Source organism: Agelaius phoeniceus, chromosome 7 (assembly GCF_051311805.1).
Source record: "Agelaius phoeniceus isolate bAgePho1 chromosome 7, bAgePho1.hap1, whole genome shotgun sequence".
NCBI classification, from domain to species: domain Eukaryota; kingdom Metazoa; phylum Chordata; class Aves; order Passeriformes; family Icteridae; genus Agelaius; species Agelaius phoeniceus.
Genome location: NC_135271.1, coordinates 44,525,172 through 44,552,412, shown reverse-complemented (window position 1 = coordinate 44,552,412; position 27,241 = coordinate 44,525,172). Strand labels below are relative to the sequence as shown.

At 40.9% G+C, this 27,241-nt stretch overlaps 1 protein-coding gene across 11 annotated transcripts in view; it reads right to left on the bottom strand.

Annotated features, from left to right (window-relative positions):
- Nucleotides 1-934: 934 nt before the first annotated feature.
- R3HDM1 (R3H domain containing 1) overlaps nt 935-27,241 on the bottom strand; it is a 55,376-nt gene continuing 29,069 nt past the window's right edge. For 5 of the 11 annotated variants that reach the window (XM_077181710.1, XM_077181716.1, XM_077181712.1 and 2 more), the window contains 12 exons: nt 26,218-26,319; nt 22,763-23,023; nt 22,292-22,412; nt 17,472-17,626; nt 16,764-16,912; nt 14,628-14,731; nt 13,862-14,029; nt 10,804-10,973; nt 9,865-10,015; nt 8,517-8,596; nt 7,647-7,731; nt 935-6,143 (listed from right to left, as the gene is read on the bottom strand). In XM_077181710.1, coding sequence (XP_077037825.1) covers nt 5,803-6,143; nt 7,647-7,731; nt 8,517-8,596; nt 9,865-10,015; nt 10,804-10,973; nt 13,862-14,029; nt 14,628-14,731; nt 16,764-16,912; nt 17,472-17,626; nt 22,292-22,412; nt 22,763-23,023; nt 26,218-26,319 — 1,887 coding nt within the window. In that variant the 3' untranslated portion in view covers nt 935-5,802. The remainder of the gene's footprint in view (nt 6,144-7,646; nt 7,732-8,516; nt 8,597-9,864; nt 10,016-10,803; nt 10,974-13,861; nt 14,030-14,627; nt 14,732-16,763; nt 16,913-17,471; nt 17,627-22,291; nt 22,413-22,762; nt 23,024-26,217; nt 26,320-27,241) is intronic. The other 6 variants (XM_077181717.1, XM_077181720.1, XM_077181711.1 and 3 more) reach the window with 5 other exon arrangements.

Genomic DNA, 27,241 nt, shown 5'->3' with positions numbered 1-27,241 from the left:
TACAATCTCTTACATCCTCAGGAATTATTTATATTACATTCTCAAAAAACTACAATTTTAGAAGTGGAAGTCTCCAACTGATTTGTTGGATATGCCTTTGCTGAGAGCCTTTAGCACAGTTGTGTCTGGAAACAACAGAGGTCTGCAGTTTGCAGGCCTAGAAAAAGACAGGATAACTAACCAGTAAGTAGAAAATTTTATTGAGAAAAAATAGTTTGACAGCTGGAGCATTACCTGGGATTCAGTTCTTTGAAGGGGGATGTATTGTGTGTTTTCAGTTATTGGCATGGGAAACAATGCAAGGCAGTAATTTGCATTCTAAGAGAATAATTTTTTCTCCCCAAAACCAGAACACATCCATCTGGATCAAAATGGGAAGTATCTTCATTGGGGAATTCCTATTTTAAATTGCACTGTTGCTGCACCCTAAATCAGCAATTAATTAACAAATGAAAGTTTTCAGTTTAAGCCAAGTAAAAAGTCAGCGGATTTTAGCAACTGTGGAGTCAAGGGCTGGTATAAATCAGTGTGTTAGACTATCAGGGCACATTTAATAATGATGTTTCTTATTAGCTACCTTGTAAAACCAAAGAAGGGCAAAGCTAATTAACCCTACAACTAGGGCAAAAGTTAGGATATGAGAAAAAAGCAGAATGCCAGCTTCTCCCTCTCAGGTTCAAACTGAGGCCACTGTAATTGAAGTATGATGTGCAATATTGCTTGTAAATATTCCTTTTAAACTGCCAAGTAATTTGGGGAGATCAAGTGTAATAGATCCCTTGCTGTTGGAGTCAGTCCATGCCCTTCCACCTCTGCTCACCTGGGTCTGAAACATTCCACTGCTGTCAGCACCGTGGATCGTCATCAATCCCCAGCTAATTCAGATTCCCAGTTAACTGGGACACAGGAGCTGAATTAAGAATAAACCTCACTGTTAAGCATTATCCACAGCAACAGAGTTTATTTTTATAACTTATTCCAGTTTTAAAAGCATACAGCTGCCAGTGACACACAGGTTGTCCTCTACAGCTCTTTGGTTTACAGCACCAGGCTCATCTGACATTGGGGTTTCTCTTCCCAAGTGCAGGCACAGTCCATTACAGCTGCAAGCATCCCTTTGAATGGCTCAGTGCATGAGCTTTACCAGTGAGACTGGAAAATGAAAATATAGCAGCAAACACTGAAGGGTTTGTGTCCTGGACCAAACTGAAATGCTTAATCAGGTCTTCAGCAAGTTCCACTTCCAACCCAACAGATTTTGACAGACATTGCAGAACACCAAGTAGTTGCAAGCAGGATAAAAAGGAAACCTTGCAGTGAGGGCTGCTGAAGTGAGTCAGGGCCAAAGCCCAGCCCTGCCAGTCTGAGGACACGAGGCAGACACTGAAGGAAGAGGAGGCTCATACACATCATGGTGAGAACATCATTGCACACATTTTCAAGTAATCCAAGAGGCAGCTTCATTTACACTGAAGGTTTTGGATGTGGATGGAGACTTTGCTCTTAGGTTCCAGAATAAGTTATCTTACAGGGGCTTAATTTTCAGATTGTTAAGAGTTCTACACCCAAGAAATGAAGCTTCCAAAATGAAGTCACATTAACATTGTGCACTTAAATTTTATACTTACATCAATAGCCAAAATACCCAAAATGTTTTAAATGTGAATAGGACATAGAGAAGACCTTCATGAAAAGACCTTCATCAACCTTCATGAAAACCAAGCTGTAAAAACATTGAAGGGATTGAAATAATTCCTTTAAAAGTTAGAAATATATAAAAATTCCAGCTACAATAATTTGTCATTACCTGTAACTTAAAAGTGTTTTGGTCAATTTTCTCCAAAGCTTCATCTAAACATTCTTTGCTTCAGGGCTGAATACAGGAACTTGAAGCCTGCACCAATTTTGTGTGGAAAAAATATATCATGGAGCTAAATAGTATTTATAGAAAGTCATAATTTTGACTCCCTTCCAGGCATCCAGGCTAGTACAAGGTTAACTCAAAACAACAGACAAGTCAAGTGTGAAGTTTTAAGGCACAAATGAGTGTCATAGGATGAGAATACAACTATTCATTCCAGCTTGAGAGGGAACTGGCTTGCAAGAAGATGGGAAATAGGTAAAAAACATCTCCCTGTACCCAGGTACCTTATTGGATTCATGGAGCTACACAGCTCTTTTGGGGCTTTGCTAAAACCCCATCTGCAAACAGCTGCCCTGTGCCACCCTGATGCTCAAACACCACATGTCCTACAAAAGGCTTGGGGCTGGCTGCAGGTGGAGACACCCAAGCTCTCCAGTCTGTGCACAGCACAGCACACATTTTCTGTCTTCACAGACACTCTGCTCCTTTTCATTTTTCTAAGTGTATGTGAGTGAAAGAAAAATAGCTCATATTAGAGCAGGTGACATTTGCTCAGGGAGGAATGCCAGGGAAGATGCAAGATGCTTGTTCCCATGTTCCCAACCAAGCCTGCCTTACCAAAACACAGCAGCCACAGCCTGGCAGGCACATATGGGCTCTGAGGGTGTTTTAGGGTGTGCTGCAATGAGCCACCCAATTCCAGCATCAGGCCCATGTGGTATGGGGAGTCCTCAAAGTATGGGGCTGAAATTTATATTCTTAAATTCTAATTACCTTTTTTGACTGTAATATCAGAAATTATATGAAGTGTTAACAGTTCAAGGAGGAATTTTACACTATAAGTGTGTTAATTAAAAATTAAAATCAAGAAAGAGTAGCTTTTAGTGGAGTAGGTAATAGCTGCATTTGTTCAGCTTTCCTGCTTATTCTTCCAGTGCTTTTCCTTAGTTTTAAAAGTTAAGACATGCTTTCAGTAAAACAAAACATATTATATTGTTGCAATGGAAGTCCCTACTTAATTCCTTTTGCCACTATTTACTTTTAAAATAGCTTTAATGGTAAATGAGAGGAAGCTCAAATACACTGGAGTACTAAAAGATTTGTTTAGAACATGAGAATGCATTTTACATGCATCTATTACATGCATAAAGTGCTTTTATTTGCTCTCTAGACTGTGATCCAAATGCAATTCCAGGGGTTTTGCACAGTGCCTGGGCTTCAGTGGTTTAAGGAACCAAAAGGGGCAGAAGGGTATAAAGCCAGGAAGGTATAAAGTGGCTTGGTTAGATGAGTTTGCATCCTGTTTGCTTCCTAGAGAAAGTATGAAATAGCACAAACCCAGGAATAAACACAACTGAGAAGTGGAAATAGTTTAATTGTTTGCCCACTGTAGACATCAGAAACCTCTGGCAGTGCCAAAGTCCTGTGAATTGTACCTGTGGGGCTGATATCAACACATCCAGATAAAATAAAGTGAGCATCCCTGTTTAACACAGGGTAAAACAAACTCAGAGAGGAGGGCAGACCTAACTGGAAAGGGTCAGTTTCTGGATTAGACTACAACTGGCTTCTTGTATGCTTTAACTTTTTATTCTAGGGCAACTTGCATTCAAGTTTATAAGTTCTTTGATAAAAATTAAATATTTTCTGTGCCTTATTCCTAGCCAGTGTATCCCTCCCTTCCTGTTGTTTGGGCTGCATTCTCCATGCTTACCTCACATTACCTTTTCTTCTCTGTTTCTTAGGAGGACAGTTTATGAGATGCAGCAAGCCTTGCAGTATCCTTTGGAAAGGGTTTGATTTGATACAAATTTAATGCTGGGGTCTTTCAGGACAGATGGAAGCTCTCAGCTACTGCCTGCCCTTCTACATCTTGGAAGAATCTTGTTGTGGAATGACTTAATGGTGGGAGGCAGTGCCTTGTGAGCTAAGACACCTGTCCCTACAGCCCTTTCATCTCTTGGCTACTTTTACAGGATTAACCATAATCCTGAGCTGGCATGGCAAGCAGCAGGAGGCAGTGACAGAATGCAGCAGCAGTCATGCTGTCTGTGCTGTTCAATTGATAAACTGGGGCTTTGAGTGCAGCAAAGTGCAGCAAGAAATACATCCTCAGTCAAGGACAGCTTGAATGCCAGTGCCATCCTTTTAGAAAAGGAGACTGGCATGAGTAGATTTGTCTTTTATCTGGGGACTTGAAGGTGAACATCCTCCCCTTTGTTTTAGGGGAGCATCTAAGTAGACCTTTAGTAAATCCCTGTTGCTACAGCATTTCACAGAATCAAGTCCCATAAAACTAATTCATTAGGCTACATTATTCCCAGACAGGAATAAGTTTTCCTCCAAGTACTTCATCACCCTTTGAGTGTTCAGGGATAGAATAATTTGTAAAAACAATGAAAATTAATGCTGGTTTAGGCTCCTTAATTCTTCACCTTTACCCCCCTGTAAAACAGTTTTAAACACAAAGTTTACTTTGAGTTTCCTCTTTCAGAAGTCACACATGGACAAAATGATAGCCTTATGAAGTGACCAAGTAGTTACTTGTCTATACAGTAAATCAGTTCCTGAGCTAAAAATAAAAAATCAGGAGCAGTCCCTTACAGCATCCGACTATTTTCTCTTTTTTACTTATATAGAGAAACATTTAAATATTATGAAGGGCTGGATAACGAAAATGTCAGAGGAGGAACAGCAGGTGGTTTTTTAAGAGATTCTAATATTTGTGGGTTAAAGTTCTTTTCTCACATTTGCAAGGATTCCAGCCATTAATATGAGCTCATCCAGGTTTCAGAAGACTCCTAGAAGCTTAAACAAGTGCACTGAAAAAGTTTGTGTTTGTAAACATTTATTCTGTTGAACTGAAAAAGGCTTGCATCAGCACACATTGTACAGACTTGCAAATTACACAAGTTGAAAAAAGTTTTGTTTCATTTATGTGCAATGAATCTTTAATGTCCAGTGAGCATCTGCAAATGATGAAAACTTAAACTATTAAAAAGGTTTCCAGCACTTACCAAACACAATTATCTTAGCGTGAAAAGGAAGAGAAAGAGACCCATACTGGTGGGAACACAATTAAAGTGCAAACATTTTGTCACTTGTATGAAGATACATAAAGTTTCTTCACACTTCTGTTAAAAAGAAATATTAAAATGTGATTGAGTGAACATTCTTTGTAACCTATTCATAATCCCCTTCTAGTAATTATTAAACTTGCTGGATCAGAAGCAAATTCTTCAAGGGTACAAACTTGTAATTTCTTTTGACATTGTTTGAATATATTGCAAAAGACAAGGACCACCTAAGGAGTTAGTTGCTAAAATGATATAACAGATTTTCTTTTCTTCTTAAAGAAAAACAGATAAAGGAAGAAAAAGAAAAAGAAGATGAAAAAAAGAAAGAAAAAAGAAAAAACACACAAGGGGCAAAGAACAGGTTAACTTGAAGATCTTGGGTAGTTTGCTAGAAAATGAATAGAATTCCTTGAGAATGGTTCTCTTTTCCCCTCCACCAATCCTCAGGTTCCTGCCTTGGAATGGACTGCTGTGTGCTGGCTGTGAAAAGGGATTATAAAATACAAATCTGCATATGGATTTTTATGAACATCTGCTGTACAATAGAACTTTGGATCTGATACAAGATTTCAAAAATATAAAACAAAACTACTATAAAAGTAGGGGGCATTTCAGCAGCATTTCTCACAGAAAGCCGCCTGTTGCAAAGATGATTCCTTGCTATCGTCTGGGAGCAACTCTGTAAATTTTTTTCTTCATCTTGCTGGATTCACTGGGTTATTTATTCTTCAATGGCAAATGTCACGTGACAAAACACCCCAGGAGTCTCTCTGAAGAGAACGGAAAGCCCATGACACCAAACCGATGGAGGAGGAGAGCGGGGGCAGCCAAGGCCGAGCGCCCGGCCCAGCGGTGCGGCCGCTACTGCGAGCTGGCCCTCTCCAGGCCGTGCAGCTCGTGGTGCTTCCTGCTGCTCCTCAGGCGGAACTTGCTGCCCGCGCTGCCGCTCTGCCTCTTGAGCGCGCTCTGCGCGGCCGCCATGCTGGGGAAGGCGGCCAGCACCGTGTAGCTGGAGGCCAAGTCCCCGGCGCCGCCGTCCCCGCAGAACCGCCGCTGCTGCTGCTGCTGCTGCTGCAGGCACTGGGAATCCCGCAGCCACCGGATCTTGGCACCCACCTTCAACAGTTCTCCAAAGAGCTTCTCTGCTTCCATACGAGTGATGCCTTCGGGCAGCTCAGTAATTTCTAGAACTTTCCCCACAACTGAAAGAAGAAAAACAGGGAGTCTAAATCTGTTGCACTTATTGATACAACATCCTCAATGAAAAATTTTGGCAGGCTGGATATTGCAGCTGGGCACTTGGGACAAGTCCAGGCATGCAGGAGCTCAGGTTTACCTCTGGCCAAGAGGCTTCAAGGTGAGGTGAAGGAAAGGAGTTGGGTTCTGCTGGAGGGTTTGGATCCAGAGCTTTATTCCTGGCCCACAGGCCTCTGAATGCAGCACCAGCTCTAACAGAACCCCAAACCACGGCGTGGTTGCTGTGTCTTTGAACCCCAGGGAGAGGGGCAGGGAAGGGGTAGGGATCCCACTACCCAGGTAAGGGGTGGGCAGTCTAGGGGACAAATGACACCTGGATGGCCCAATGTGCCCCAGGGCTGAGAGGCATCTTTTGAACTTGGCCAATCACACAATGCCCTTTCTGGAATGCCAGGATTGACAGACAGCACTCAGCAGGGGCAAGGGGAGGGAAGGGAGAGGTGATCGGCACACCTGGGGAAGGAACCGGGATAACTGAGACAGGCTATGGCATCTCACTGCAACAAAAAATTACTGATTTCATACTTGTGTCTACACTTGGCTGATACCAAATCCACAGCATTTGCCTTCCTGATATTCGAGAGAGCCTTTGGTCTCACATTTAGCACTGCTTATAACTACAATTTGCTTACTTGTACAAGTGTGCAAATAAAAGCTGGGAATACAAAGAGGGTCCTCAGAACAAAGAGGGGAAAATAATAAAATCATCAACAACTCATTTTGCAGCAGGTTTCAGAACTCACTATAGCATCTCACTGGCCTTGCCTGGTAATGCTTCACACATCACCATGCTAAAAAAACTGGTCTGTCTTACCTCAAAAAAAATCCTTTCCATTAAATTGTTAGAAAAATGGATTTTTTTGTAACTTTCTGTGAAGAGTTGACAGCAGGTAGCAAAAATTCTCAGTAAAGGTATTAAGGTAGATGCCATCAGATTTTATTTTCATCATAAAAGATGACATCTTTACCAATTCCAACGAGCTAATCTGTAGATCTCCTAGAATGTCTCCAACATCCATGTGCTTAAATATACTAGAATGGGAAAAACTAAAACCAGAACAAACCAAAGAGCACAAACTAATTTGTGGTTCTTGTCTGATTTCACTTGTTAGGCCAGTAAAAGGAAGCAGGGGTGTTTATATTTAATATTTAATGTAACACTATCATAGAACTTAGGCCCAGTAAACTGACTTACTTGCTCTTTCTTTTAGTACTCTCCAATCCTGAACTTCTCTGGTCTTTTCTCCATCCTTCAAAACTACACTTTTTCCATTTAACTTCATTTTCCCCCTCTCTCCATGTTTTCCTCTCCATCCTCATGTTTCCAATGTTTGCCACATCCATTTCTCTTGGCTCTGGCCCTTCTCACCTGTGCTTTTCTTGTACACTCCCAGCCCATCACCATAATTCATTTTTCTGGAGGACTGTGTCAGTCAGCAATTCCATACCTGGTTCTCCTGCACCAAGATCTGCTGAAGCAGCCTTCTTTGCTGGTTTCTTGCCCCTGTTTCCATGTCTGTTTCCAGGCTGACACTGGAAAGATTGACATAAAGAGGGTACTTCAATGACAATCCATCAGTACCTTGAACTTTCCTGTCAGCTCAGTGCAAACAGTGCAGAGCAATGTCTGCAAAATGACCTGCACTACCACGGGACAGAGAACATCTTCACATCCAATTTTAGTTACTGAGTTTGATAACCCTACAGTCAGGCACATTCAATCCTTCACTACAGAAGAAAGGGAGGCAATGATGGGGGAAAAAAATCACCTTAAATCATCTTGGAAGAACATCCCCCTGCCCCAGCCATCACATCCTCCAGCTGGCATTGGGTGGAACTGAGCAAGGTAGAGGCAGGGGGTTTGTGTGTCCCAGAAATTAAATAGAGGCAAAGACTTTTCAACTTTGCTAACAACAATATATTGGGTTTGTTTTTCTTAAAAGGAACAAGGAACAAACTCACTCTTTGTTTAAAAATTACAATTTTTTTTAATTTTTTTTTTTTAGAAATTGTTACTTGAATAAAAGAAAATAGTTAAATAGTTTTAGCAAAGGTCCCCCTCCCTTTAGATTTTTGAATTAGCTAGTGAATTGCTTAAAACCAAAAGCCATAATTCAGATAAATGTTTCTCGCTTTTTAATACAACAAACAAGAACAATGGGGAGTACTGACATGAAATAAAACTTATTGCAAAGCAAGCACCTTCCACTCAATTACTCTCCAAGTGCAATAACACATTCCCCTGTTCTAGGTGGTTGTAATGGTAGTCCAGAATTGGTTTTTTTTCACTGTTTCATGAGATTGTTCTCTTTTAATACCTGTTGGCTTGTTACTTGTCCACGTAACAAAGATGGATTGTATTGCAGGGGTTGGCCAAGCAATGGGTATCTGGCATCTCCTTAAAGAGAAAGGTAATTAGAAGGGTTTTTCTGGTACAGGAAACTTCCTCCAAGTCCCTCTCACACTGAAAATGTTATGCAGAAGAGAAAGCAGAATTGCTGTGCACAAAGCTGAGTCTGGCTGGGCTAACAAACTCAGAGCTGCCCTGACTCCATCAGCATCAACCATGTCCTGATCCCAAGGTGAAAAGGTACAAACTTGCTGGTATTTAGGGATTACACTCAAAGTTTTTCTTCACTGCAGTCTTAGATAAGTCCTTTTGTTTCAAAATGACTTTAATAAGTCTAAAGCTCCTCTCAGCATGCTAATTTAGTCATTTCATGGTTACAGCCCTGATTAGAGCCAGGTCCATCTTCAGATTCCTATTTGTTGCAAGGATGCACAAAGACAATGCATTAGAAGTTTTCAGTAATCACAGCAGATGAAGGGAGCTAAGAGGTGTGCTTCAAACAGCCCACCTGGAATTGATACAACATCAGAACACAAAGCAATGACAAAGATTATGCAACAAATGAGACAAAGACAAGAAAATAAGGTTCTTTTTATCAATAAGAGAGACATACAGAATTTCTGGAAGTTTTGCTTTAAAGTAAATCTTTGTGTAAAACAGACCTGCTAATTTGGAGTTTGGGAATTTTAGCAAGATACTTTTGTTCACTGACTAAAGGGGTTTATATTATTGCATTATCAACTATCCCAGCTCAGTGAAAACTCTATTTTCTGTTGACATGGCAGCAGAAGATTGAAATTCCTCTACAAGGAATGTTTTGTGTCCTTGAGTGGCTCCTATCTGAAATACTAACTGAGGTACAGTCCTGGCTAAAGGCTTCATCCCATCATGCTTGTTGTTCTACAGAGGAATGAAAAATACATGCTTAGGCCATGGTGCACTTCAGTGCATTATCAACTCATGATTTATGGTTAAGACTTGAAGCTAAATTCTAGCAAACATTTTATTAATATTTTCAATGCTGAAATGGGAAATGTCACAATATGAGAAAGCCAGTGTGCTAGAGAAATACAGGAGAGGAGATTAATGAGGAGATGAAAAGCCTTTGAAGATATGGGGAACAGTACCAGTGCAGAGAGATAAGATGAAATTTTAAATGATGTTTGCATGAATAATTTTGGTGATTCTGCTTCAACAGCAATACTACTAAAGTGAGCCACAACTCATCAGAAAATCCTCATATAACTTGTGTTTTAAAACAAATAGAAATTTTCAAATAGGAATCACACATACATTTTAGTTAATTAAAAACATACCTTGTCCAGGGACAAAAGGTCTAGAAAACTGGGACACGATAGAAAGAGGTGCCAGTGTGGGACGGATGTTCTTCATGTTGGACAGCTGGGCTGGTGCTGGTGATTGGGCTGGTGAGGTGGCAGGGCTGCCCAGTTGAGGACTATGCTGCAGCTGGAATAAACAACACCTTAGTGTTTCAAAAAGCACTACTTGAACAAGCTGAACAGCACCCACAGCCTTCAAAGACTTAAAAAAGTTAAACTAGCTCTAGTAAGTATAACCAGAACAAGAGTTTTATTCCCTGTGAAAAATGCCAATCACTTGTTTTTAAAATTTTAAATGTTTAATAGTATTAAAATGGTTATAAAAATAGTAATACAATTAGAGTAATAATAATTTGGACAAATTGAGTTAGGACAATATGAGACAATAGAGACAAAGAGTTCTGGATGTCGGGTACCTTCTTCTGGGCAGCACCAGCCCAAAGGATTAACCCTTAAAAACAACACTTGTTGCATATTCATACATCTCATACATGATGCATAAATTCCATTTAAACACAGGATTCTGTCTGGTCATCGTCAACTTCTTCCTCTGAATCCTGACAGCCCCTTCGAGGCAGGAAGAAGTTTGTTTCTTCTGATAAGAGGGCAAGAAATTCTTTTTCTCAGAAAGATTTGGGTGTCCTATGGCTGCTATCTCACTGCAAGTCCTTTCTTTAAAAAAAATATCCTACATAGCACAGTTTCCATTTTAACATTTTTTTATAACCCAAAACTCTATTTAACACAGTACTTAAGAGCATGAATCCAGCATTACTTTCTAACACAACCCATATAATACTCATTTGAATATTTGTGAAAAGCCAATCATAGAATAGGCATTGTTCACATTCCCCAAAAAGCGCTTTTTCAAAAGACAGAACCGATGCACATTTCGAGTCCCGCATCACCTCCTACCTGCGCAGCACCGTCTAAAGTGCTGATTTCCGTGCCCTTGTGCCCGCGGGGGTGCTCACAGTAGTACTTGCCCGCTCTCCTCTGCGGCGGGGACGGGTTCCGCGGCGCGGCGCTGCCGGGCACGTTGAGCTGCATCATCACCACCCCCCCGGCGGGCGGCGGCGCCACGGCTGCAACACAGGGAGGGAGCAGAGCCCCGTCAGCGCTGCCGGCGGGTGCCACCGGGAAAAGGGCAATGACATCCGCAACATGCCTGCCTAAGGAGCCGCTGATTCGAGAAAAATGGACCAGTAGCTGCGGTGCAATCACATTTCCACTTTGCAATAGCTAACTTAGAGAGGGCTTCCCAGCAAATCAGGTAGTGGAGCTACTGAAATTCATTGCTGAGAACATTTTTGAAAGAAATCACTCAATTTATTAGTAGTTGACAGTATTCAACATTCACTGCAGTTTCCATCAGAGCACTGTGTTGCAAAATGTGATATTAAGTGAAAATAGTTTTACATGATGTCCAGCAATGCAGACTCAAAATGTTTTCTCTGATACAACGGCATCTATCAGAAAGACCTGGGATCAGCCTTTGGTCTAGGCAGGCTTACCCTCACAAGTCCTCCCTGGAATGCTTTTCTGGGCAGACACTGATCCCCACACCCTGTCCCACCTGGCTCCTGTGGCAGCACAGAAAGCCCAGAGCCAGGGGAGAACACCTCAACATCCAGCACTGCTGCACAAGGTTTCACACCAGCAGCTGTGAGGAGAGGCTGCCCAAGAGACAAACCATCTCCCCACTCTGCCCCAAGTAATTTATATAATGCCCTTTTTATTTGTAAATGCCTGTTTGCAATTTCCTTCTCTGCTCTACCCACTTTTTACAACATTTCTCAGAAACCAAGATTAAAACACACTTTAAACATCATTTAATCATCCAGAAAGCAGGATTCTGCAGTGTTCTAAATTTACTGCCACATCATAGCATCAAGGTACAGATTATAAAATGCATTCATCTGGTGCTTTTTATAATGGGCTATTGTTTTCACTACCCCTGGGCTCCACAAAAAGAAAGAGACTTCTTCAAAAATCAAACCAAACTGTGTAGAATAAGGAATGCATAACATTAAAACTACACTAGCTTTTGTAAATCATATTTGGAAATATTTATTACATGGCTAACTGAATTAACAATGTCTTCACATCTATACTGTCTTTTTAATAGCAAGAAGTTTTACCCAGGTGTTACAGATTGCAACTGAACCATCAGGTATCTGGCCAGCTTTAGCAGAGGATATAAATTAAGCAGTCCCTGCGAGAGCCACATTGTGAATATTTCTCTTTTGTTGCATAACAGAATAAACTCAGTTTATGACTGCTACATAATCAGAATAATATACAACACAACAATTTTCCACTGGTGAAGCCATTAACTTATCTAATCCCTATATGTAAACCTGAGATATGCCAAACACCTATACACACACATCTAGCACACCAAAATGGGTTTCATTTTAATCTTGTATGCATATATTTATATCTTTTATAAATTATAATAATTTACAGCTTACTGGTTTATATACAGTATTTCACTCTGCAACACTCTAGCATACTCTTTCTGAATTATCTCTGTTCTGTGAGAATGGAACACCCAACAAAAATATGTTTGTCTTCCAGAAACATCTACACCACCATCTCTAAAAGAGTGTAAATCTAAAGTGCAATTTCAACTGCAGAAGAAAACTTTATGCATTCAGAAAATCATGTTTTTTCTTTCGGTTCTAATTCCCTAGCACTTCAGGCAATGAAGATAAATGGAATTCTTTTCCTAACCAAGTATCCTGACACAATGCAATGTCATACAGTGCATAAGTCAGTTTGCAGACACTTTATGACCTGTCAAATCCCATGAGAAGTGAAACCCAGAATCCTTCAAAGCCTCCCCAGCTTTACAGCCTGGTCCCCTGTAACACAACCCTGCTGCTTGTCTGTGGAGCTGCTCACCGGCCCCACCTCAGAGGCCTTCATTCAGCATCTCAATGCCTTCACTTGTTGAAAAGCACAAGTTTTGATTTATTCCCCAGAATTGGCTCCTCCATAGAGGGCTTCCTCCTTCCTGAAACTCCCTGAACTCCCAGTTTGCAGGTCTGAACCAGGCCATCCAAACTGCACAAAACCTGCACTTCCAGGATAGATAGGAGGGCAGAAAAACAAACCAGTGCAAACTCCCTTTAGGCATTCTGAAATGACAATCTTCCAGAATTAAAGCAAAATGGAAACCAAACCAAACCTTCCCATGAACTGCTAATCCAGCTAGCTTGCCACTTAACTGCATGTTATCTATTTACTAATAAACAGGTTCAAAAACACTTTAAAGATAAATGTTTGTAAGAAACACCACATCTGTAACAGAATCTAGGTCATTGATCTAGGGTTGTTTAATCTAGTGCTTGCTTGCAAAATACTGAGATAGCAGAATTTGAGATTATCCCTTTTGTACCTAACAAGCCTCTAATGTATCAAATTCCCTAACAGTAAATAAAGACTGTGCCACTGTGGTCACAGGATTGTTCTGTAATCTCTTGTTTGGTGGCTAACCCTAGTGCTCTTATTTTCCTGACCAGTCCATCATCAATTTTATGGTTGGAACTTCAGAGTTTTAAGTGTCTGGATATTAACATTTATGAAGGTTTCATGGATTGATAAGATTAATGTCAGCACTGCTTTCAAACACATTGAGGCTTCTGTTTACACACCTTCTAAAAATGACCCAAGTATTTTGTACATCAAAACCTTCTGAACCTGACTTAAATGTTTCTGCTGAGTAACATTTACCTGCTGAGGGTGGCTCCAGGCTGCCCCCATGAGCAATTGTTTCACTTAAAATCCAACTTATCATTTTAAAAGGTACAATAATAGCAATACAGATGAAGAATTAAAAAAAAAATAAAAAAAATCAGAGATGGCACCCAAGTTGCAGTTGTTCTAGCAGTTAGCCATGAAACCAATCTGCAAATTTACAGCACGTTCTAGACAGAATGGCTTAGATGAAAATCCCAATAAAATATACCTTTTTTTGGCTGCATGATGGAAAGACCAGTGGGTGAACTTTTACATGATGAGGGTGGAGACACTATGCTGTAGTGCACAATGGAAGCAGCCTGCTGTGGCTTTGACTTGGATGAAGGTGGCAATAATGTAGGAGGTGATGGCTTCTGACTTGAATGGTTGCTATAAACTATGAAAGTAAAAGCAGTAAATAAGGCTGCCATAAAAACATAACACCCCACACAGCTTTGAAGTTCTTTCAGCTTTCCAGCAGGTCAAAAAGCTACCCCACAATGCTCAGTTTTCAAACTCCCCTCAAGAAAATCACTGCTCCTACTCTGTTAACTGAAATCTAGAATGGTTCTTGAGTAGAAGAGCCAAGTATGCTGCCTCCAAAATGTACCTCACTCCTTCTGTCAAACAGAGACCCAAATCCCAAGGTTTTCAGACCCATCTGGCAATTGAGAAAAGGATGGAAGTGATTCTGCTGCCAATGTATGGTTCCCATGTCTCTCTTAACTACCAGTAGATGTGCAAGGTATTATGATGTAGGGTATTGGATTTTAAGAAAGTAACTTGAAGTATTTCAAAGATAAAAAAAATTGAGATTTCAAATTAATCTTCTTCAGTGTTAAAAATAGAAAATAAATTCAAAAATGGAACAAAAGAAGAAATAGAATCCAGCAGTTAATTCTAAATCAAACCCTTAACAGCAAATATCCAATCACCCAGCATAATAATAGCTAGACATTTTTTAAGCTTATCAATAAAAAGTTTGTTCTCCCAACCTGCACACTGCTGTCCTTGAAGCTGCTGTGAGTTGCATGGTGATGATGTTCTAGGAAACTGTATCTGCTCTGATCCAGGAGGCTGCAAATATCCTACAGATGAACTGTAATAACAAAAAAAGAACATGACTAACAGGCATTTATGCTGCACTCATTTAATCACGACTCCTGCATTTGCTGTGTACATGTACTGCAAATCACTGAGCTTTTGTTCATTTTAAATCAGTAATATTCCCACCTACCCTGAATTCATTCATTCTTCAGAAGACTGAAGCTTCCCACCTCTTCCCTAGCAAAAACATGTGCCCTGCCTACACTGAGAAACTGTATTAATTTACCTACTTTGATATTCTATTTTTGTGTCCACAGCTCTGTATCAGCATAAAGACATGCAGCAAAATAATAACAAAAAGACAATTTGTTGTCTTGCTCACTGCAGCAGAATTAGGTCTCGGTTACGAGATCCCCACAGCCCCTGCCATGAGGATTTGGGATGCAGTCCCTCAGCTGGGGGCTGGCCCTGGGCAGCTGGGGCAGCACAGCCAGAGAGGAGATGGAACAGGACTGCAGGGGAAAAGGATAACTTGAAAAGTTTATTTATGCCAGGTAGCTTTTCAGGGTAATCAGGGGAAAACCAGGTAACAGACATAGTTAGATTCTGTTTTACCACTAATGCTCAGCCAGAATATCAGGTTGGTGGAACATGGTCAGAGCAGTGCCTATAGAATCCTGTACTGGCAGATAACCATTCTGAGAATAAAACAATTCCTTTAAATTGTGGAAAAAGAAAAAGTAGGTTTAATCCTCTTGGACCTACTATTTTTACCTATGTTGTCGAAAGTTTGTTCCATCCTTTGTCCCACAGGTCACTTATATAATTTTAATTTAAAGATTCCCTTCCATTAAAGCAGACAAAACCAAGTGAAAACAGAGATGCTTTCACACAGCTTCTGCTCTGCCTACTGATTCTAGTTTTCAGCAGTGACCTGAAGGCTTGACCCTCAGCTCCTGCAGAACAGCACTCTGCTTTCCTTGTTCAAGTGCTGCAGCATAACTATTCTGATGAAAGCAAATGCTGCCATTGGTTGCTAGTTTGCTCTGAATTCCTAATAAATGAGAGGGACATTCTAAATTACACAAAAGATCAAGCAACCAAACTTAATTCAAGAAAATCTGGAATTATGCCTACCTGTGACTTCACTGAATCTCAAATATAAAACAGAAAAGGATTAAAAACCCTTCAGATACAAAGAACAGGAATCCAGATTTAAGTAGACGAAACCATGCGGCGATGACACAAATACTACTGAGGTCTGCACTCTCAAAAGGATGAACAAGCTTCAAACTGTTGCTGCTTGTTTAAAAGCTCCCAGGTATTTTTAAATGCTGCACATTTGTAAGTTCAAAAAAACTCGAGAAAGAAAAATTTGTAAGAAGCATGAATCCTAATGAATTCTCCTAGGTACTTCCTATCTGTTCTCAAATAGACTGCTTTGGGGACACAGATGTATACTCAGGGAGGGCTGTACATGCAGAGTAATTTGCTGCTACCAAGGTAGGTAAAAAAAGAGAAGAAAAAGGTTATTTATCAAACAAAAGCCAAGTTTCTACACTTGTTTCACTTGTTTCACACCCAGCTTGGTGCCAGCAAGCCTCATCTACAATACAAAGTAAGCTAAACCTTTTCCAAAAAAAGTTCCAAAGTTCCAAAAAAGAAGTCAGTCTTTTTCTGGGATTCAAATGATTTTTCCTCTACACATTATTCATGTAGTATCTTTGTCAAAACCAGTGACTATGGATAGTCATCTTAAATATTACTGCAGAAAGACTGAACTGCTGAGCACACTGGTGTCTCATGGGTAAGAAATGGAATGCAGAAAATTTAAGAGGTGGAACTGCAGTAAAATATTGCTCAAAGTGCTATGGAGACAATGTTTTCCAGTCCAACAAGTATGTCACAGTAAAGCAGTACTGCTTGTTTCACTTAATTGCATAAGAGCAGAAAATAAATAGAATGTAAGTCTGCTTTTAAAATAATACTTTTAGTATTTGCTGCAGTACTAAAACCAGATCCTGTCAGTTCTGACAAAGCCACTAAGCCCAGCTGCTGAGAAATGAAGGATCAGTTAAAGTTACCTTAGATTGTTCTGTTGGCCTGATGGAATGACACTGTAGTACACTGGCATTCCTGTGGTGGGCAGCCCTTGGCTGGACTGGCTGGGAATTATAACAGGCTGCTGAAACGTCTGCTGGGGCACTGCTTGGGAACCTTGAGGCACCGAAACCTGCAATGGGCCACACAGTCAGATTTTCTCCTGCAGACAATGTTTCTGCCTCTTGACCATCATCCAGCTGACATAAAAATTTAAAAATAACCCCAGAAACTGAAAGATCTCCTGGAATTCTCTAAAACCAGAATAAGAGTGGTAACAGTAGCTAAAATAACAACACCATATTAAAAAAAAAAACAAAACAACTTTAATCTTCTTCCTCCCCAGTGGAAATGTTGCCTCCAAGGGACTCCATGAATTAACAAGCTATTTTCTCTACAATAGAAACTGGAGTGGTGGGAAGGAAACCTTCCAAGCTTTTCTCCCCCACCCTCTGAACTGCAACTGATGCAGCACTTGGCTTTCAACAGCACCAGAACTTGTGCACTTGTGACAAGCTCGTTTCTTCTCACTTCAGTTATGGGTTTGAATCTTTAGCTTCTGTCCCCAAAATCACCTTTGGCACCTGCTTGCAGCTTTCTACCATTTCTACCATAAAGCAAAGGACTTAAAGAAAACCCCAACACTCAAAGCCACAGAAGAGTCATTGCAAAGTTACGAATACATTACCCACCTGATAAGATGGCACTGAGGGATATGGAACAATCACACCTTGAATTTGATTCCCAATGTTGTTGTGTTGGCCACTGACTAGATTTTGATTCTGAGACTGCTGAACTCCAACTAAACCCTGGTAGTTTTGCTGCTGGTTGGGCAAAATCTGGTAACCTGAAATTATACATTTAAATCTTACTTTGAAATAATGAACACATTTTAAGCATAGTTGCCTATTCAAAAATACACTTGTAGCATTTTCCAATGGCTTGTTTAATCTGGCAGCTTCACAACAGTTGAACTTATCATGCATATAAAAAGAAGCCAACATTAAAATTAATAGATTTACTCATTTGGATTGAGCATGAAATATTATCCATACTGTTTGCAATGGTGCTCCCACATGCGTGCACTACTCATTTTCACTCTGGCTTACATGCATTAACACCTTGATTTGACAGGTGGAAGCTGGAAGCACTTGAACAAAGCATGCTGGACAGGATCAAACCCAATTCATTGTCTGCTCTTGTGAACAAGGCCATTCCAGGTACTTCGGTTTGAAAATTCTACATATGCAAAATTCAGCTTGGACCTCAGGTACCCCAGGGGTCAGAGCATCTTGACTGCAATTCAAAACTAAATCAGACTTCAGAAAAATTTGCATAAGGCCTGGGTGCAAATCCTTTCCAAAGGGGCAATTTCTTCTGAAATCTGTAATGCTAAAACCAACTGGGGACTGAGAAAAATCTTCCAAGTTCAAGCCATGTTGGTACATAGTGGAAGATGTTTTATATTCAGAGTTATGTTAGGGACACAAAGAAAGATTTTCATATTCCCCCCTCTATAGTGTCTCTAAACCAATTTATTATTGTTTAAACTGGTATCCTCTACTATCTTTCAAAAATTGCCTAAAAAAACCCACCCTACCCCACCCCAAAACCCAAACCAAAACACCCCAAGCATGAATGCCAAACAGGAAATTGGTGCATTTATAAAGTCCAACCTAAACTCCCCTTTCCTTTTTTTTCAAAAGCATTTTGCAGGTAACTGCTACCATGATCCAAACACATGCAGAACACAAGTTCCTTTTTTCTCATGTTCCATCATACAGGTGTGCACTACTTACCACATCAGCAAAACCCCAACACAGTCAGTGTTTCTGAGACAAAGCCAGTTATCCCTCCAGAATAACAAAACTGGGCTTGTCAAGATGCACTGACGGCAAGAAGAGTCTGCGTTTGAGTTGGACACATTCATAGCCCACTGACCTTGACATTCTCCATGCTCCCTACCTTGGCAAGGAACTATAATAGAGCAAATTTAGCTGCAAAAACTCCCTTGGGTTTTCTTTAAACTGTGCTAAAAAAAGGCTCAGTCTATTCTGAAAGTAATCCAGTTAACATAAAACACCTTTTTGTGAGCAGCACCCTCCGATGTTCATTGATTTTGTCCACACAGTACAATGAACATTGTGCACTAACAGCCTCAGCAGGCTCGCCATAGAAATTGCAACAATGAACACCAAACAAAGACTGTTAATATTATCAAATATTGCTTCAGAAAATTAAAGGGAAGAAGATTCAGTTTGTTAAAACCAAGACAGCTATTCATTAGAAACACACAACACTATAAATATTTTCAGAGGACTAGACAAAACTTCAGAACAATACATGCTTGAAGTAGGACTAGTACTTAGAATTCTTAATAACTTAAGTTTGAACTGTGCACAAAATGCCCTTCATATCTGTAATATTCAAAATGCTTTAACATACTTTGTTCTAAAGTGGTCTCTGGCCCCTAAAAAGCAGCAGAATGGGAAGTTGTGCTGTGACAGTGCACCTGCAGTCTGAACCCCTCATGTCCCAGAAATTGCAATGGACCCGTGAGTAGCTCTGCAGCCTTTTCTGGCACTTGCAGAGACAGATACAATCAATTCTGCAAGCAGAGGGAACTGGAACAATACAAATTGGCTGCCACGAAGGTTCCCCAGAGCGTTCCAAAGAATGCTCTATTTTTAGCTGCAGTTTCACCTCTGCATAGAGTGGGCTGACAGAAATGCAGCACTCAGCACAAACCCCACACCTGCCACAGCAGATTGCCCCATTACACAGAAATACTCTGAAACTGGAGGTAAAAATAGGAGCAGGTTCCTTAATATTTACATAATTCAAAAGAAATCACAGTTAAGATAAGAAAAGTTAACTCACAGAATATGGAAATACATTTTTTGAATAATGCATTAGGAGTGAGAAACAGAGTTTATTGAAGAACAGAAAAGCAAGTACAAGCACTCAGTTAATGAGCTGGGAGTTGATGAGCTTGGTTTTGACTATTACAGCTACTGTTGCAGCTGGAGTAGTTTTATCCCTGGCTTGTGAAACAGAAGCCAGTTGAACTGCAGCTGATGTTCCTACAGGAACTGTAGTTCAGACTGGATTTTTAAACAACTTGGAGTTAGGTCTTGTGGTAACTGGGCTCACATTAACATGGCAATTAGAAATGCTTTTTTTCTTAAGGAGAGTTTTCTTCTCCCAACATCTTTTGGGCAACAAAAGCATTTTTATTAAAAGTGAACCCCCCAAAATATTTCACCTGAAACCCCTTTAAAAAGGAAGCCAGGAAGCAGCTGAAAAAGAGACCGGTTCACTGTGAGAAATGTAAACCTCTCAGACAGTGTTACGGCCCCGAATCCAACAGCTCATCAATAAAGTCAGGCCACTCCTCAACATTAGAGCAGAAGTGGCTGCAGTTGCCATGCTCTCAGAAGCTGCCATCTTTTATCTGAATTTGTGTTTGCAAAGTTATTTCATAGTTAGTAACCACTTCCTGAGATGAACAACCCCCATGGCTTTTATGTAATGCAAGACTTGTAACTCTCATTTTTGCCCAGCCACTTTGCTGTATGAGCCAAGTAATGTGGTGCCTTTGGCTCAAAAACCACACATTGCTAAAAAATAAGCATCAACCACTTCAGGTGTAGCTTTGTGTCAAATTAATACAAATATCAGTAGTTTAAAATAAATTACAAGGGAAAGAATTTTCAAATACACCATCTTATGAGGTATTTCCAGAACACATAACAAGACATGGAACCACCAGTTTCTAAAACGCTGATTCAAATTTGCCAATAAAGCATTAAATGAGAACCAGCAATAGCTGGAGAGCAGTTTGGAGATTTTCAGTTAAACACTAATTATGCAGTTTCTGGTAAGATCCTTTTTTCTCCCATTAGTGCTGGTAAACACCAAGTAACCCAACACTGAATAGAATTATTGGCTGGACCATCCCCATACTACCTAAACAGGATCCCTTGATGTCAGAGTGCAGGTACAGGGCACATGATCAAAGCAGTAGAGCAGCTGTCTGCACAGCTTGCTTATTTCATTTCTTCCAGGACAGAGAGGGAGTTTATCTGCTGATACTTTTCACCCACAGGCAGTGCAATTCAGTGAAAATATAAAGAGCTAAAAATATACAAGAAAGGAACTTACCCAATAGCAACCAGTTAATCCCTTTGCACCTTATCACCCCATGCTTTCCAATTCAGACTGCTTTGTTGGGGTACAAATGTACATTGAGCTCTCTGATTTGGGGAGTTTGTGTGCTGCTCACACAGGGTGTCCCCACAGTGGGAAGTAATCCCCCTTGAGCCTCAGACTTTTTGCTATTAAATAGTCTAGGTATTAAAAATTCTGAGGAAGGAAAGCAGGTTGTGTAATACAGTTGGGTAACACATCTCTAACACCAGTGGATAATGCAAGTTGCAAAACCAAGTAATTTGTTTTCCTTTGAAAAAAATCTTTGTGAACTGAACCCTGAATAACTCCATCAAATGTTGCTCCTATTGGAGCACTTCCTAGAAGAAGTGAAGAAGAGGAGCTATCCCTCTTACATGCTGCTTCATAGCACACAAATAAATCCAGTTAACATTTGTAAAAGTTGATCTTCCATCCTGTCTCTGTCGAGCAACACATAGAGGGGCAGGGGAAGGAATTAAAAAGACCCTCCTGAGAGAAACTCAGAAGGATGTTATGGATTCAACTGAGAGCTGGTATAAAAGTCTGGTCTTTAAGGATCTCTGCCTCCAAACAGCACTAGTTACTTCTGAAAGTTTGACCATGAGTCAAGATATTACTGAGAAGTAAATTTGTTTCAGGAATACAAATCTTATTGAAGAAGTCATAACAGTATTTAGAAGTACAGATTGTGAGAATAATGGTAGCCTACAGTTAAAATCTGTAAGGAAAAAAAAAGACAAGAAGAAAGGAAGGAGATGGAAATGAAGTTTGCTAGCATTCATAGAAGGGTAAGTTAGCTGAAAATCTTTACTAAAATAGGTAACCACATTATATATTCCATCCAATACCCTGATACCTTTAATCATAGGACAGAAAGACAGAGTAAAACAGTATCACCAATATCTTCTGCACAGAACTCTTTTCATGCCACAGCATCTAAGATTAGGATCTTTAGCTTAGAACCTTCAGTTAAGGGACATCTCTTTAATGTCACATCATTTAAAGGTACTAATTGATCTTACTTTGCAAGTTAATCAAGTTATTAGTTATTGGGTTACAAATTTTTTTAAATTATTAACCTTTACATTTAAAAAACCCTGTAATTAAAGTTACAGCATGAGCCACTCAAAGGAATGGCTTGAATCCCAAGTTTCATGCACAAGTGCTTGAAATTTCTCCACCTTAGGTTAGCTACACTTTGTATTTTACATTTGATCCTCTACTTTATTTGAAATTTTACAGCAAAGTAAGTTTAAACTGAAAAAGCAGGAGAGAAACCAGCCCAAGTGCCCTAGTGAAATGCTGCAAGAGCTGAACAAACCTGTCTGCTGGCCAGGCTGGGGCAGGGCCTGGCTCTGCTGCGTGCTGTAGTGGACAGACACGGGGCGGTACTGCTGGCTGGAGTGCGGGTACTGGCTGGGGGTGCAGTAACACGGCGCCATCTGCAAACAACAGTCACAGGGTCACTGCCTGCAGGCAGCTTTAGAGCAGGCAGACATCTCAATGCAAAATCCACAAAACAAAGATGCAAAGTTTATTAAAAGGTGCAATGGATGATAAATAATTCAGCGATTCAAAAATTCCTTATGCTACATAGATTTTCTCTTTAACAGCCAATTTCTCTACTTTCCTTGTCGACAGTTTACTTGAGGAAAGTAAACTGAAGTCATTCATGACCAAACACATACCCAGCAAAGAGCCCGACCCCAGAACAGCAGCAGAGCTGCAGCTGCACGGTTCCCTGCTGGAGCAGGGTCAGTTTTCCCCCAGCCCTCGGGAGGCCGTGTGGTACCTGTGGCACGGGCTGCTGCACGTATCCCTGCTGCGGGAGCACGGGCTGGCCCACGGCGTGCGCGGGGCCCGAGTAGGGCGGGGCGGGCGCGGGCGGCGCTGCGGGCGGCGCTGCGGGCGCGGCGGCCAGGATGAAGCCCGGCTGCTGCGGGGGCTGCAGCACCACGCCGGGCTGGAACAGCGCCGGGCCCGGCTCCGCGCCCTCCGCCGCCGGCTGCCGCGCCAGGCTCAGGTGGCTGAACTGCGATCCCAGGTTGTCTTGCTGCAGGCGGGGGGGGAAACAGGGAAAAGTACATTTGCAAATGCACGTTCGAGGGTAAAGAAATAAAATAGCCAAGTAGTTCAGTAAGTTTCGGACAGCACGTCTCACGTTACTGAGCAGTAGCAACAGCAGCCAAAGAACAACAGCAAAGAAGGTGGAACAGTAGCAAATTATCCTCAGGGCTGACAGCAAGAGAGAACATCCATGTTCAGACTTCACTCTTTTCACTGCAAATATTTTGCCTTTTGGATTACATCTGCCTTATTGTGAGAATTCATTTGTCAAAAAGAAAGTTCAGAATTTGTGTCACTAACATTTTCTGACTGGGCTCCAAAACTTGAGCGAAAACATCTAACCCCAGTTAAAATAGCAGGATGCATCAGGATTGCTGAAGTAAAATTTTGCGTTTAAGAGTTTAACATAATGACACTCTAATCCTGAGTTAAAAGGTACATTCCTCTAACTTAGTTATTATCCTACATGCAGAGATCAATTATCTTTTCATCTGAAATCAAATAACATCGAGAAATGTGTTCCAGTGGCTACCCTCTATCTGTGTTTTATTATCATCTGAAAGGATGCCACTGATTGCACTCTGCACTGCAGGGGTCCTGTGGAATCTGAAACTTCTGTTACTGTAACCCCAAGCCCCTTTTCTTAGCAAGCAATTCAACATCAAATTAGCAACATCCTGAAAATTAGACGTGATCACTAACTAGTATTGCTTGTTTTTTGCTAAACTGGAAGATTTGGTTCATACTTTGAAAGTGGACTCTCCAAACATGCAGGTACATTAAAACTATTTCAAGACCATCTGGTCTTAGATCATCTTAAGAAGATAGGAATTAATCAAGAGAAAGTAAGTGCAAGCTCCATCTTTTACTGATTAGCTACATTCACATTTTATGATGTTATGGTTTTTTTAGTTTCCAGGCTAAAGATATTATTAATTACTGTCGGAAACATGAATTTGCACCTAAAACTTAATTTAGTATACCTTTCATATGTATTTAGTACATCTTAAAAAGCCTTATTTTCATTAGGTAGTAATCTGACTTTGGTATTTCATTCCTTAATGGTGCCTATTAAATGCAACTATAATGCTTTTCTACATTGGATTTTACATTCTGCTTTTCCAAATGCTGAGTTTGAAGAGGAGATACTGCATGTGAGTTTATCTTAGCTCTAAATATGTCTGAAGGATATACTCAAGGCACACCACACTGATTTCTGTTATACTAGCAGTGTAAGTAAAGTCTGACCTGGTCGCTTTGTCCTGCAGTGACAGGTATGGTACAAGCAGGATTCAGCCCTGGAACATGGCATTCCCAATAAATGCAGAAAGCATTCTCCTGGTGCCAGCTACAGAGGTGTTACACTTGGAATACAATCCAAGACCATCAATCCTTTCCATTATGTTACATTAGTTACCATCAGCAGGAATAAATTTTTGAAATTGCCAGGGCACTTAGTATTGGAACCCATTTCCTGAAGGGAAATGCTTTGAAATTACCACAAACAGGAAGGAGTTTCCTTCTCTGCTTTAGCACCCATTCAAACTCTCAACTTCAGAAGAAACATCCCTTTTGAATTCAGCTTAGACTCTATTTATTATAAGACATTTCTGATTAATGTTGAAAATTAGCTGCTGTACAACACTGTGATGAGTTAACCTTGGCTGGTTCCTAAGTGTCCCCCAAGTCACTCCACCCTTCCTCTCATCCTTAGCAATACAGGGGGAGAAAATACAATGAAAAGCTTATGGGTCAAGAGAAGGACAGGAAAATCATTCATCAATGACCACCACAGGAAGATTATTTTTTTTATGCCAATTAATAGCAGAGTAGGATAGTGACAAGTAAAAACAAAACTAAAACCAGCTTCCCTCAACCCCACTGCTTCTTCCCAGACTCAACTTCACTCCCAGATCTTCCACCTCCTCCTCCAAGTATCACAAGGGATGGAGAATGGGGTTTGTGATTGGTTCCCAGTCCTGTATCTACTGCTTCTTCCTCCTCACGCTTCTGCTCCAGCATGGGGTCCCACCCACAGGATACATCCTTCACAATCCTCTTCAATGTGGGCTCTTCCCAAAGGCTGAAGTCCTTCAGGAATGCAGTGTCCTAGTGTGGGTCCTACCAGAAAACCTGATACTGAAGGCTCCAGCTTCCTTCAGAGCATCCATGGGATCCTCCAAGGGCTGCAGGATGGATATCTACTCCACCATGGTCCTTCATGGGCTTCAAGGGGAGAATCTGCTTCACAAGTCTCCTCCCCAGGCTGCAGGTTCTGCTCCAGCACCTGGAGCACCTCCTTGCTTTCCTCCCTCAATATCTGTGGAGCTGTTTCTCCCTCCTGTCCCTCACACCCTTTTCCAAGCACACTGAGAGGTGCCACCAGTGTGAATGACTGACTCAGCTTGGGCTGTGCAGGGTCAGCCCCAGAGCTGCCTGAAATGGGCTCTGTCCAACGTGGGGCAGCTCCCAGGCTCTTCTCCCAGAAGCCATCCCTGCAGCTCCCTGCTCCAAAAGCTTGCCACATAAACCCAACACAAACATGCACTCAGTAGAGTATCAGAGCAGACTTTGACCTGTTCAGATCTCCCTAGTTCAGTCTAATCCAGTTCAGATTCTCCCTTGGATAACAACTCTCCTTTACTAAGTTTCAGTTTCACTTTGTGTGACTTTTTTTCTTTTTTCCTGGTTTTTGATAGACTAAGGTATTTTATTTCCAGCTTCTACTTATTAAACAATAGATACTAGAGAAGTGGGACTGTTGAAAATTCTACCAGAGAAGCTACTAAAAGGTAACCAGAAAAAATCAGAGCAGCTGATCCCTCAGAATGTATTAAGGTTTAGCAGAAGAGTGAGCAGACAAGGAAACAATAGGAAGCAATGGAAAGAGGTTAATCCAGAGACATAAAAAGGTACTGACTGGCTAATGAAACAGCACTGAAAAGCTTTCTTTACAAAGAGAAAGGGAAAGAATGTATCTCAAAATACAGAGATATATCTATATAGCCTCAATTGCACGTATTCCTGCTGAATGTGAAATGTTCCCATCTCGGGCACTCCGGTGCTGGGTCACTGAGAGCCAGTCACTACCCTGGTATCACCAGCACTCAAGCAGCCAAGCAAAGGGCAGCAGGCACCAGAGGAGCCCGTGCAAGGAGCAGAGAAGAGAAGGTGTAATACCACAGAGTATTGCTGTGCAGAGGAGGCTGGCAGGAGCGGGGGTGGGTACGACACTGCAGAGTACTGGACAGGCTGGGAGGAAGGCTGCAGAGCCCGCAGAGGCTGCAGAAATAACAGGGTTATGAACAAGGTTAACACCAGAGCAAGAGAAGTGAAAACAAGTCTTTTGTAACAGAGAAACTGTGCTCCAGAAGAGCAACTTGCTCCACTCTCAGAAACAGAATGGATACCTCTTTTTTCTTAAGCCTAAGCCCACATAGAATGAAAACAGAAATAACTCTGAATATCTGTGTCCCATAAGACATCTATTGCTTTATTGTTATACACTATATTAGCTATCTCAGCAAATTGTTTCTATTTAATATTTACTGTTTCCTTCAGAGAGACTAAAAACTCCACTCGCATTTTAAACATGAACTCCTTCAAAGCACCTAAAGGCAGAATGAATTTACTACTAACCATGAATTCAAACATACTACTTTCATTTACTCAACAGTACTAAAATATTTTCCCTAGATAGTTATCATTGCTCATAATATTTCAGGCTGGTTTAATTCCAGCATCCATTGAAAAAGTGATCAGAGAATTAGTAAAGAATTTGCGAAGAAAATAGCAAATATTACATACACACTACTGTGAACTAGAAGGAGTACAAATGAGACCTTTTTCAAAACAGACCAGCTCTACTGTGGCATACCCAGCTATCTGAACAGGTTTAAACAGGGAAAACAAACAAACAAAGGTAAAAGGCTTAGGTGAAGTTCTATAAATAACTTTTCAATAAAATTTAAGAACCATCTGAAAATACCACAGGAGACTACAGTCAGTACCTTGGTGCCTGAAATAGCTGCTGTGGAGAGGGAGAACCCTCCCTTCTCCTGTCCAAGCATTTTGCTTTTCTTCTCCTTCTAGGGCTGGGGCAGTCTTTAATCTGGCCTATTTTACTAAACTCTTGTACAAGACAAGGATAAAATACATTTTGTACTCGTGTGCGTGGTTTTGTGAGCAGAATATGCTGAAGTGT